The 13321-nt window shown below is 35.5% G+C and overlaps 2 protein-coding genes across 3 annotated transcripts; one reads left to right on the forward strand and one right to left on the reverse strand.

Annotated features, from left to right (window-relative positions):
• The first annotated feature begins 2821 nt into the window (after nucleotides 1–2821).
• Nucleotides 2822–8298, forward strand: LOC107769150 (uncharacterized). 2 transcript variants are annotated; one of them, XM_075223393.1, is made up of 2 exons: nucleotides 2822–3055; nucleotides 6856–8298. In XM_075223393.1, exon 2 carries the CDS (start codon nucleotides 6948–6950, stop codon nucleotides 8103–8105), a length of 1158 nt encoding a protein of 385 aa, XP_075079494.1. In that variant the 5' UTR covers nucleotides 2822–3055; nucleotides 6856–6947; the 3' UTR covers nucleotides 8106–8298. The 2 variants fall into 2 exon arrangements, with proteins under 2 accessions (XP_075079494.1, XP_016443813.2); XM_016588327.2 differs by having other exon boundaries at nucleotides 6885–8298.
• A 3043-nt stretch (nucleotides 8299–11341) lies between these two features.
• On the reverse strand, nucleotides 11342–12102 carry LOC107769151 (dirigent protein 22-like). The gene has a single exon (XM_016588328.2). It carries the CDS (start codon nucleotides 12006–12008, stop codon nucleotides 11481–11483), a length of 528 nt encoding a protein of 175 aa, XP_016443814.2. The 5' UTR covers nucleotides 12009–12102; the 3' UTR covers nucleotides 11342–11480.
• Nucleotides 12103–13321: the final 1219 nt, after the last annotated feature.

Consider the following 13321-nt stretch of genomic DNA (forward strand, 5'->3'; position numbering starts at 1 on the left):
TTTTGTGGAAACCTTGATGTATGAGGTAAATATAAGGGAGGTGGCAGAACAACTAATTCACAGTAAGGTCAAACATCGAGGGGAAGGATTCACCTTTAATATTACCTTAGTATATGGCTTCAATGACCAAGCAACAAGAAGAAATCTGTGGGAAGAATTAAAACAGCTAGCTTCTCAGATAAATGGCCCTTGGGCTGTTATGGGAGATTTCAATTGTGTCCTTAACAGGGAGGAAAAAATAAGAAGTAAAGTAATAATGGGGAAAACAAGAGATTTTCGATAGTGTATTGAAGTATGTGGTCTGAAAGATCTTAGATCTTCAGGAGCATTCTTCACATGGAACAATAAACAAAGTGGAGATAGTAGAGTCTACAACAAAATAGATCGAGTACTGATAAATGATGAATGGATGACAGACTTGCCAGCATCATAAGTTCACTTCATGAGTGAAGGAATCTATGATCATTGCTTGGCTGTATTAAATTGGGAAGGGGGAACACAGGACACAAAAAGCAATTCAGATACTTTAATATGTGGAGCCTCTTACCAGAATTCAAAACAAGAGTGCAATAAGTTTGGAAGACTGAGTTGAAAGGCACCAAAATGTATAAACTTATGGGGAAGATGAATAGAACAAAAAATGTTTTGCAAAGATTAAATAAAGAAAGGTTCCTTGATGTTGAAGGGAAAACAGAAATACCAATGGCAAGATTGATAGAGTATCAAGAGAGATCCAGAAGGATCTAAGAAATGCTGATTTAATAAATAAGAAAGTTAGCTTGTTGCAAGAAAGCATTAAATGGAAGGTTGCTAAGGAGCAGTTTTTGAGACAAAAGAGTAAAATACAGTGGCTCAAGCAAGGGGACCAAAACACAAGGTATTTCCATTGTGATAAAAGCTAGAAAAAATGCCAATAGAATCTTCTCCATTAAGGACTCATCAGGGCAGGTTCATACTGATATGGAAGGGATTGCTAATTCCTTTATAAAATTTTATAGTGGACTACCGGGGGAATCTAAAAATGGGAGAAAATATGTATGCAATAATCTTGTTCGAAGAGGTCCTATAGTACAACAAGAACAGGAAGAGAGGCTGGAAACACAATTCCCTGAAACAGAAGTAAAGAGGCACTATGGCCAATAGCAGGAGACAAGTCCCAGGGCCTGATGGCTATGTGAGCTAGTTTTTTAAAGACTGTTGGTCAGTGGTGAAACAAGACTTAGTAGAGGGTGTGTTTGAGTTCTTTGAAACACAAAAAATGCTTAAGATCATAAACAACAATGATAACTCTAGTTACAAAGAGTAATCATGCAGAATAGGTGGGTGATTATAGGCCTATCACTTGCTGTAATACAGTTTACAAAGTGATATCCAAAATTTTATGCAATAGGTTAAAAGGAGTATTACCTACAATAATTGCTGAGAACCAGAGTGTCTTTGTGGAAGGAAGAAACATAGTACAAAATATTCTCATTTGTCAAGCCCCGGTACAACTGTACAACAGGAAGAAGACTACGAGAAGCTGTCTTATTAAGATAGACTTAAAGAAAGCATACGATTATGTGGAATGGGGCTTTGTGGAAGAGATACTACATGCATTAAACTTTCTACCTAGATTTATCAAATAAATTATGGTATGTATATCCACAACACAATACTCAATTGCATTGAATGAGGGAATCTATGGCTGTATTAAGGGGAGGAGGGGACTGCGTTAAGGAGACCCTATATCACCTCTAATCTTTGTGATATGTATGTAATATTTTACGAGGATCATGCAATGAGTATCCACTCTTGAAGGCTTTGTTTTTCACACTAAGTGCAAGAGTCTGAAGTTAAACCACTTATGCTTCGCGGATGATGTCCTAATGTTCTGTAAAAGTGACTACCAAGCTGTGCTACTCATGATAAGAGGATTACAAGCTTTCTCTAATGCTTCAGGACTAAGCACAAATGCTGGAAAATCAAACATATACAGTGCAAACATGGAGGGCCAATGCCTAGAAAAGACTTGTGAGATAATAAGATATAAGCAAGGAAAATTATCTTTCAAATACTTAGGGGTCCCTATATCATCAAAAAAACTGTCAGCAAGGGATTGTGAACTGTTGGTGGACAAATTAAGCACAAGTGTAAACTCATGGGGATCAAAACATCTATCATAAAACTCATGGGGATCAAAACATCTATCATACACAGGTAGAGTACAATTGATTAACTCTGTATTGATAAACATACATTCATACTAGGCAACAATTTTCATCTCCCAAAGAAAGTACTAAAGGACATGTTATATCTCGCGTTTTTGTACGTTAAAAGTTTTGTCTTCAGTTAATTGACATAGACTCGGGGATGAGATTATTTTGAGGTTAGCGTATTTACGCTATTTATAACAAGCGAGAAATAAGTGTCATGAAGGATAAAGGGTACACGAATTAAAGAAAACGAGTTTCGTTGAAAGTGGCCAATTTGGGATAAAATACGGGTTGAGCGATAATACCCGATAATTATAAATAGTACTATGAAATGTACCATATGACCATGGTAGTGTAATATATAAAGTATATTAAAAATAAATAAAATTTTAAGTAATTTGAGATAATTTTTAAATTATGCGAGTAATTGATTAATTACCGGGTAACAAGACATTACCCAGTTAACTAATAAGTGAAAATTTTTAATAAATTAATTTATCCCCAAAAACGTGGCACAAGGCCACAAGACTAATAATGACTCTTAGTCATTCAAAGCCTAGGTGGCTAACTAGGAACATTTGGAATTAATGGGTAAAAAACTTACAATCTGATCCATTTTCATTTTCATTAGATAAAGAACCAAAATCCTTTCTTAAGTTTGAATCCTTCAAGAGCAAAAGCTCAATTTATTCAATGTACTGAAGCTTGAAAATTTCGTTCAAAGCATTTCAACAAGCTAAAACTTGATTCGTTCAAATAATTCAAGGAACATAAGTGTAATTCCATCAAAAATTTGCGGTTCTAAAATAGTACGGTGTAATCTTTGCCAAGAATATTATACGGAGTTTTCCCTACCCCAGGTATGTTAAGGCTAATTCTTCCTTCTGTTGGCATGATCCAAGTAACGATACGTAAATGTCATGTTATTTCATAAATGGTTCTACTCTTAGTAGTTAAGGATGTCTATGTTATTCATTCTCGTAAAGTGATATTCAAGCATGTCTAAATATGTATCTAGATAGATTCAATTAACATAAGTGATCCTTTATATTCTTCTGTTTATTTGATCTGTATCCTAAAGTTAATTGGATTACAAATAGTGGCAGATAATTAAAATAAGAACTAAAATACACTAAGATGCATATGGCTATAAAAAGAAGGACTATTGCGTTAATGAGTTCTCTGGAAACAAAAGCTCAAAATTATATTCTTCAAGCGAGACGGAGAACAATGTAAGAAGAAACTTATCACAAATAGAAAAAGAAAGAATTAAGCTTCAGAAAAGCAAATACGCATAGACTACATATAAGAAGTAGAACTTCTCTGGATTTCGGATGAGTATATGTCAAAATGCTATATTAATTGATGGTTGTAAATTCTTACTTGCATATCTTGTATCTGACCGATCATTAATTTTTCTTGTGAATTATACGAAAGTTGCACTTTTCGATCAGGAATCATATTGAGATAACCTACTCAAAAATAAAAGGATGTCAGGCCAATTCAATAAATGGATAGCATAATAATGTTTAGTTTGAAAATTTTATTTTAGGAGGTATTTGATAAAGATGTTAATATTGAAAATATTGTGATACATCCATATTCATTTACCACCGTGCTACGGTCGGTCGGGTAGTTACGTATCATTATTTACCATTAGTTAGGCAGTAATGCATATTCATTTATCACCGAGCTACGGTCGGTCGGGCAGTTACCACCGAATGGGCACTTATGTATTATTATTTACCACCGGTTGGGCAGTGCATTTACTACCGAGTTACGGCCGGTCGGACAGTTACCACTGATCAGTTGGGTAGTTAACGTCACGAAGATGAGGTAACTAGAACTATTATATTGTAGTTTTATTTATATATACGAGAAGGGTTTTATTCTATTTTTACGACCCTCAGCGGCAAGTTAGAAGTTATAAGTTGACTCGTATCTCTCCCCGAGATAGTAACTTATTATTATTACGTTTTATTTCTGCCTTAGATAGTACTGACGTCCCTTTTCCTGGGGCGCTGTGTTTCATGCCACGTAGGTATAGATAGGCAAGGTGAGGACCATCCACTGTAGGCTGCCTCCAGATATCAGCTTTTGTTTGGTGAGCTCCACATCTTCCTGGAGTATTGCCGAGTAACGTTCTATATATGTTATTTTATGAAGTATTGGGGACCCTATCTCGACTTATATATTATGATCATGTTTTCTTACAGGTTTTGTAGACAGTGTCCTGTGTATAACTTTAAGTATGACATGTCAACGGCCTTGTCGACCCCTATGTATCTATATATAAATCTTTTTGAATTAGATATGTGAATTAAGTTCTAATATATATATATATATATATATATATATATATATATATATATATATATATATATATATATATATATATAACTGTGGCCTATCATGGCCGTGACGAGTCTTATAGAAAAAAAAGATAAGGTACGTGGCACTCGGTTGAGTAGGCACCGGGTGCTCGTCGTGGCCCTCTAATTTGGGTCGTGATAGGACATTATCACAATCTTTAGAAATTATTTGTGGGATGGGAAAGGATTATCAAATAAGGCACCCTTGATAGCATGTGATCTAGTATGCAGACCAAAAAGGGAAGGGGGTCTGGGAATAAGGGAGTGCAATATTTGGAATGAAGCAGCAGTGGTAGAATATGTATGGCACATTGCAAGCAAAGAAGACATGTTATGGGTTAAATGGGTGAACCATATATATTTGAAAGCGAAAACCTGGTGGAACTACATCCCCCCACAGGATTGCTATTGGTACTGGAGGAAAATATATTCCATACGAGATTGGTAGAAGACCAAGACTAGAAAGCAAAAACTGGAACCATGGTCTTGGCGCAGATGGGTGTAGAACAAAATGAACAATCCAAAGCATAGCTTTATCTGTTGGCTTGCAATGCGAAGAAGACTCTTGACAAAAAATAGAACACTAAGAATGGGGATTATGCAAGACAATGAGTGTATCCTATGTGATGGTCACACAGAATCGATTGATCATATATTTTTCGAATGCGCATTCTCTAAGATACGCTTAGAAGAAGTCCTCAAATGGTTTGGGATGAACATAAGAAACACAAAGGTGGCAGGTTTATGGCGAATGATGCCTAGAGCAACAAAGAAAAAATAGGACGATTATTTACACAAGCAGCTTTGGCAGCAATCATATAACACATTTGGAGAGCCAGAAATGAAGTAGTTTGGTTGCAGAAAATATCAAGACCTCAAAAGATACTAGAACAAATACAATATATATGTAAATACAGATGCCTGGAAGTTATACGAAAAAAGAAGAAACAGAAGGAAACTAAATGGGTAGAGAATTAATACAAGTAGCCGTTGAATAGAATAGTATCAAAATGTAAAGCCAGTTAATAGTGTAAGGAGGATAGAGATATAGGAAGAGAAGGGAGGGACACGATGATACGATAGACTGTATATGTTTTGGTTCTGGATGATTGAATAATAAGTTTTTATTTCCACCAAAAAAGAACTCATAAATTATTATTTATTCCCTTTATTCCAAATTAACTACCCAAAACAAGACTTAGGTGTCAGTTTACGTTTTCCTTAGCTCTACTCATCTGTTAGATCGAGTTCATCTGTCCAGACTAGTTTGTGCGCATCTCAATTATGCTATTAATATTTGTGAATTTCCACCAACATAGATATCTAGTAACTGTGCCACTAGGCTTAGGTGATGAAAAGAAATTATCTAATATTTTTTACTTCCACCAAAATTTAAACCTGAGACTTATGGTTCTCCTCCATTTCATTAATCACTTAAGTCACACCCTTGGATGGATAACGAACTAAAGATTATTGTACGAAAAAAATATAAATCTACTATTGGGGGATAAGTGATACTATATGGATGTGAAAGAGGTCTGATCTGAGCATAGCACTTCATGTAACAAAGCCAAATTAAAACAGACCATATATTAGCAAAAGCTTGTTACGGTCTTAACTCTTATGGACCACGACCACTAGATCCAACTTTCTTTTAAATTATCTTAAATTAGGTCCCCTTTTCGTAAAGGAAATCAATTCTCTACCCTACTCAATAAATTCTCGTTATTTTATTGTCAAAAATATGTTAGGACCTTCTTTTATTGAAAATAGTACTATGCAACTTTTTCAACTAGTTAGCTTTATTTTCATGATACTTGCCTTAATATTCAACTAAATTGACACTATATATTAAACACCTAAATTTCATACCTAGGACCGGAACTAAATAAAATTCGATGTTAGTCTCCTCTAAATATATAATTAGAACCATCACATACAGAAAAGGATGATAATCAAAACATTCCATGCAAGAAATATCACGTACAATAAAGAGAATGGCCCATTTGCCATGCCATTACACAATAGCTAGAATATTATTGGTTTGTGTCGGTAGTATTGGATCAGCGTTGACGAAGTTTCGATCTAAAGAGAAACAATAATTATAGCCGGTAGATATATGATTTATAGCCTCTTGACTAATTCTATTGGTTCATTTAATGTTCCCGCCACTTCCCCAACGGTTCAAACGCGTCGAATAAACCATGCATGCAGCTTTGCACATTGTTGACATTAATGTCTTCAGCTGACGAGTGACTAATAATACTATCCATATTTTGTCAACTTAGATCGAGTAACTAAGCCTATATATATTCAGAAACTCTGAGCGAGGAAGAGCACAAGTAATCTGATCTGAGAACCTTTGTGATCATATACAGCCATGGGTTCTTCTTCTCAAAAGTGGGTTATCGGGTTACTTCTTTTCTTGAGCATTTTCTTGGAATTGACTGCCATCACTTTAGGTGATGACAAGCTTGAAGAGTCGAGGTGGGGTAATGATAATGGTTGTGGATATGGAAGGAGAGGTTGTGGTGGATATGGTGGACGCGGTGGACGTGGGGGATGGGGAGGACGCGGTGGACGTGGTGGTCCAGGTTTTGGTGGTGGTAGAGGTGCAGGTGGAGGGTTTGGAGGCGGAGCTGGAGGCGGTGGTGGACTAGGTGGAGGAGGAGGGTTAGGGGGTGGCGGAGGAGCTGGTGGAGGTCTTGGCGGAGGAGCTGGAGGAGGTCTTGGCGGAGGAGCTGGAGGTGGACTAGGTGGAGGAGGAGGATTAGGGGGTGGTGGAGGTGGAGGAGTTGGTGGTGGAGCAGGTAGTGGAGGAGGGTTTGGAGCTGGCGGTGGTGTTGGTGGTGGTGCTGGCACTGGAGGCGGTGTTGGAGGAGGTGGTGGCTTCGGTGGTGGTGGAGGAGGAGGTGTTGGTGGAGGGTCAGGTCATGGCGGTGGATTTGGAGCTGGAGGAGGTGTAGGAGGTGGTGCAGGAGGAGGACTTGGTGGTGGAGCTGGTGGAGGTGGAGGTAGTGGTGGTGGGGGAGGTATAGGTGGTGGTTCTGGACATGGAGGAGGATTTGGAGCTGGAGGTGGTGTAGGTGGCGGCGTTGGAGGAGGAGCTGCAGGAGGAGGAGGTGGTGGCGGAGGAGGCGGTGGTGGTGGTGGAGGAGGCGGTCTAGGAGGAGGCTCAGGACATGGCGGTGGATTTGGAGCAGGTGGTGGCGTTGGAGGTGGGGCTGCTGGAGGAGTTGGAGGTGGAGGTGGATTTGGAGGTGGTGGTGGAGGTGGAGTAGGAGGAGGATCAGGCCATGGTGGTGGTTTTGGTGCGGGTGGAGGCGTAGGTGGTGGAGCAGGTGGAGGATTAGGAGGAGGAGCTGGTGGAGGTGGAGGATTAGGAGGTGGACATGGTGGAGGATTAGGAGGCGGACATGGTGGAGGATTTGGAATTGGAGTTGGAATTGGCATAGGAGTTGGTGTTGGTGCTGGAGCCGGAAAAGGTGTGGGTGTAGGAAGTGGATCTGGCAGTGGTGGTGGCGGCAATGGCCGATGATAAATCTCGTAGTTACACAACGGCAGTACCAAGATGTTGTTCTAGTCGTTAAAGTTGTTAAGATACAGCTATTAAACAAATTAATGAGTTTGTATTATTGGCTTTTGTATGCATTGTGTTTTGTGTTTTCTGTAATTTCCAATGTAACATCCTCATATTAAGAAAAGAAGCTAATTAAGAAGCTTATGCTACTTATTCCTTTGCGTCTAAGGAAGTAATCTCAAAGATCAACTTTATGACAGATTCTTCAGATGCTATACATAATAGACATTGGACCAAAAGATGATATATTATCTATATTATTATAAATGCATGTTGGATTACAAAAATAACCTTTTAATATTAAGCATAATAACTTATAATAAAAAGAGATAATCAGAATTCTAGACATTAGCCTTATAATCCTATTAGTTTTAGAACATAATACTACACATTAGGAATCCTACATGATTACCTTTAGGAATTCTATTAGTATAATTATTTTTGGGAATATATATTAGCCTTGTAATCCTATTACTTTTAGGATATATTTCTTAAAAAATTCCTATTACTAATTCCATTTGAAAATATATTATATTGTCAAAAATCATTTAAAAATATGAGAGTCTATATTATTATAAAAGCACGAATATAATACTGACAGACCAAAATAGCTCTAAAATATTAAACAGAAGAACTCATAGGGAAAGGACATAGTTATAGTAACTTATTTTTTTGAACTACAATAACTTCTATGTTAATTTTTTTAATATTTAAGATTTTAAAATTAATATATCTTGTCTATTAAATTCTTATTAAAATATGTAGAGAGGTTTAATAAAATCTATTTCATAAAAATCCTCCATATCGGTAATATTACCACTCTATAATATTCAATACCAAAAAAATAAAAGTAATGCTAAACGGACTGCATAAAGCGTTGAAATTGAGAAATAAATTCCACAACAATATATTATTAAATTATATTTAAGCTGCTTTCCTCAAATAATATTTTTTATTATTAATTTTTCGTGTAATATAGAAAAATATACCCAATTATTAAAGAACAACTAAGAAATTTTTTAAGAATATAACCGTGTGAGAAAAGAAAGAAAAAGGTTGGTAAGAGCCAATACCATTAATGATTTTGCAAACATAAAGATCTAAAAGTGAAATATCATTGATCTTTTTACTCTTTAAAAAAATTTATGGTGGAAAATTATAATCACGGTTAAATATTCAAATATGAGAGACTCTAAATCAACAGAAAATAAACTATATTTTATGTTAAAATCAAATAATAAAATCTTTCAATTAATTATTTGCAAGAGAATCCAATTAAATTATTTTTTAAATTCATCATATGAGTAAATTATTTTTCAAGTAAAACAAATCTTAGGGTACATAAATTTATTCCATAAAAAGAGTGTTAGATTTATTTTTTTTAAAAAAAAATAGATCACAAAGTAAAAATATTAATATAACATTAAAAATGCCATACAAGTGTTTGAGGAGGCACAATCAAAGCTAAATCCTGAACAAGAATAAGCTTTCAAGACTATATTATAAATAATCAACTCTGGTATAGCGGGATTATCCTTTGTGGATGCCTCCAACGGAATCAAAACAATATTCTTATGTCATGCATTACTTGCAAATGTCATATCAAGAGGCATGATATTGTTAACAATAAGAACAAGTGGTGTACTAGCAACGATTTAGTATGAGGACGTACAACTCAATTCAGATTTGATATGCCTCTTCAAGTAACTGAAATAACCATCACAAATATATCAAATCAGAGCAACAATGCTAAATTTATAAGGAAAGTAAAAATGATAATATGGGATGAAACACTTTTGGCTAAGCGTCAAACGATCGAAACAATCGCCTAGAGTTTTAGTGATATATTGGATATCGATGAACCGTTTGGTGAAAAAGTGATAGTTTGGGAAGTGATTTCTGTCAAGTACGATTAGTAGTTCCAAAATTGACCAAAGCAGAAACTGTAAAAGCTAGCTTGCCAAAATTATACTTATGACCTCAAATGAAAAATATTCAAATGACAAGAAATATAAAAGTAAGAACAAATGCAACATTCACTAACTTCTTGATTCGTGTCAGAAACAAAGAAGAACATCCAATAAAAGACTAGAACACTTGGCTATAACCCCAATGGTAATAGTAGTGCATTTAATAAGGAAAATGTAGATTTTCATCATTAGATTAGAACACAATTTGTGCAAATTACATGTTAGAATTTAAAGAGCTATCTTAGCTAGCAAAAATGAATATGTTGATTAAAAAAATAAAAGGTTGATTGCTAAGTTTTATGGTAAAAATAAAATATTTTTCAGTTTTGACTCATCAGAAAATGATGCCAACAATAACTACTAAGAAGAATAGTTAAATATTTTAATACCAAATGACCTTCTACCGTACATGTTTGTTGTCAAATTCATTATTTATTATATATGTTAGTGTTACCATATATATAATAGACTAAGTTAAAATTAATCTTCCATTGCATATAGGTTGATTTTGAAGAAAAATATGTCTGTCATGCTACTGAAAACTTAGATTCGTTGAATAGCTTATGTAATAGTACACATATGGTATATAGAAGTTTTAGCAATAACGTCATACGTGCAGAACTTATGATACTGGTCAATACGCTTCTAAGAATAAATTTATCTCCGAATTCAATTTTCGTCTTCCGAAACTAAAGAATATCCTTTTAAATTTGTGTGAAACTAAGTTTCAGCTTGTTTATATTTTGTAGTTATAATAAATAAAGCACAAGGACAAATATCCTAAATATTGAACTATATTTACCACAATATATTTTCTTACACAAATAACTATATATTGCGCTTTCAAGAGAGATATAAATATCAACAACAAGAGTTCTGGTTATGGCAGAGTAATCAAAGCATGAAAGAAATATATACAAAACAAACACCGTCTATAAAGAAGTATTCGGTAAGATATCATCGCATTAAACACCTTTAAACTACAATACATAATTATCTACTTAATATGACTAAAGATGATCATTTATATAAGTTCTGATAATATCCTTTTATTTTGAATTCACGTATTATGGCAATGTAGTAATATTTTTCGCCATTTAGATGATTGTTATAGTGATATATAAAATTTCTCTCATTAATTAAATTTATTATTCCTTCATATAAATAAATATTTAAGCCATCATGTGTCATTATTAACGTGCAACGCACATTTATAGATACTAGTTCTCATAAAGGACCGAAAATTATTTATCATGTGGTAGCTAGCCTTTACACAGATCAATTTGGAAACAAACTTGAACTCTAAACATACTAGAATTTCACTTTATTCTGATGTACTATTATCACTATTATGTCTTCTATATTAGTAATGTAAAACTGTAACATTACACTGAATAATGACATAATGAACAGCCAAATTGAAGTGTATAGTCTCAAAAGTTGCATATCCGCGAGCAAGTCTAAATTTTCCAGTACCACCAACCACGGCCACTTCTCTTACCCTCTCAAACTGAGGACTAGCGCCTTGTATTTCCAAAGTGGTGCCTTTATATTCTTCATTGGTGAAGATGATTGATATTAGCACATGCGAAATAGTTCCATCCAATGCAGAAGTAACATATATACCTTGAGCTCTAGCAATTTCAGCCGAGTTCTTGTCATAGGCTTCTGTTATAGGATCATCAGTAACGAACATAGAACCGAACTTAGTAAAACTCAGAGGACCATTTTGGTGATCTGTTATTTGAAGCACAGTAGCATTTGGTCCACCAGACCAATCTTGAAAGTAGAGTGTCATTCTTGTTTCTTTAAGTTGGTCTAGTTCAGCTTCTGAATTAATGAATATGGTTAGAAGTAAAATGAGGGATAACTTGAATGAATTCGATGCCATATCAATAAGATCAACAAAATAATTTATGTTATACTTGAATGTTGGGTTTTCAGTGCTTTAATTTGGTGCAATGCTGGGTATTTATGCAACTCTCGTTTCCATTCCTGGGGATGCAGGGGGCCGGAGTGGGTTGGGTTTAGGATTAAAAAACAAGAAGTTTTTAGTCTTTTCATCTCTTTTTCCAATTTTGAAAAGGACGTTGTGTGAGTAGATGAAAAGATCAAACAGAAACTTCTAAATTAAAGAATATGTTCCAACATCTCAATGATATAAAGTATAAACTAAGAAAGTAAAGACAGAGAATGGTATATTGGATAGATATGATTCGCATTTCTTTTCCGCAAAGTTTCTTGTTGTAAGCGATAGTACTGTGATGATCCAAAAGGTTATCACTTATTTTAAAATGAAATTTTCGTGTTCTGAGGCCTTGAAAACCTCATTTAGAGTCACCTTGATTTGCGTACGCAGACCGGGCGCGTAGCCGGAAAGCTTAAATATGAAATTTTATAAAAAATGATAAGTTTTGACTGTAAAATGAATAAATTTGACTTCGGTCAACATTTTGGGTAAACGGACACGGATCCTTGATTTGATGGTCCCAAAGGGTTCGTAGGAAAATATGGGACTTGGACGTATACCCGGAATCGAGTTCCGAGGTCCCGAGCCTGAGAAATGAATTTTTAAAGGAAATTATTTTCTGAAATATTTTAAGGAAATTTAAAATGAAGTTTGATTAGAAAGAGATGGTATCAGGCCCGTATTTTGGTTCCGGCGCCTGGTACAGATTTTATATATGGTTTAAATCATTTCTGTAAAGTTTGATTGAAAACGGACGTCGTTTGATTTGATTCAGACCTAAATTGTTAAATTTGATACTTGATGAAGTTTGAGAAAAAATTCTTGATTTTGAGGTTTGATTCATTGTTATTGAGGTTATTTTGGCGATTTGATTGCACAAATAAGTTCATATGATGTTGTTGAGTTAGTACGTGTGTTTGGTTAGGAGCCCCGAGGGCTCGAGTGTGTTTCAGATGTGTTTCGACAAGTTTTGAACTTAGAAAAAAGTTGCAGATTCAGAGAAGTTGCAGGTCTCTGAAGCCAGGTCTCGCGGTCCACGGTGGAAACTTCACGGCCGCGGTGGGGGCTCCGTGACCACGGTGGGATTTGTGCGGTCCGCGGTGAGCAAGGCCAACCCTCCACGGCCGCGCTCGATTTCTTGTGGTCCGCGATGGAGCTCCGCGGCCGCAGTCCTTTTTATGCGGTCCGCGGAGAGGGTCTGAGAAGTGTATAAATAGACGAGATTTTCAGTTATT

This window comes from Nicotiana tabacum, chromosome 10 (assembly GCF_000715075.1).
Source record: "Nicotiana tabacum cultivar K326 chromosome 10, ASM71507v2, whole genome shotgun sequence".
NCBI lineage: Eukaryota > Viridiplantae > Streptophyta > Magnoliopsida > Solanales > Solanaceae > Nicotiana > Nicotiana tabacum.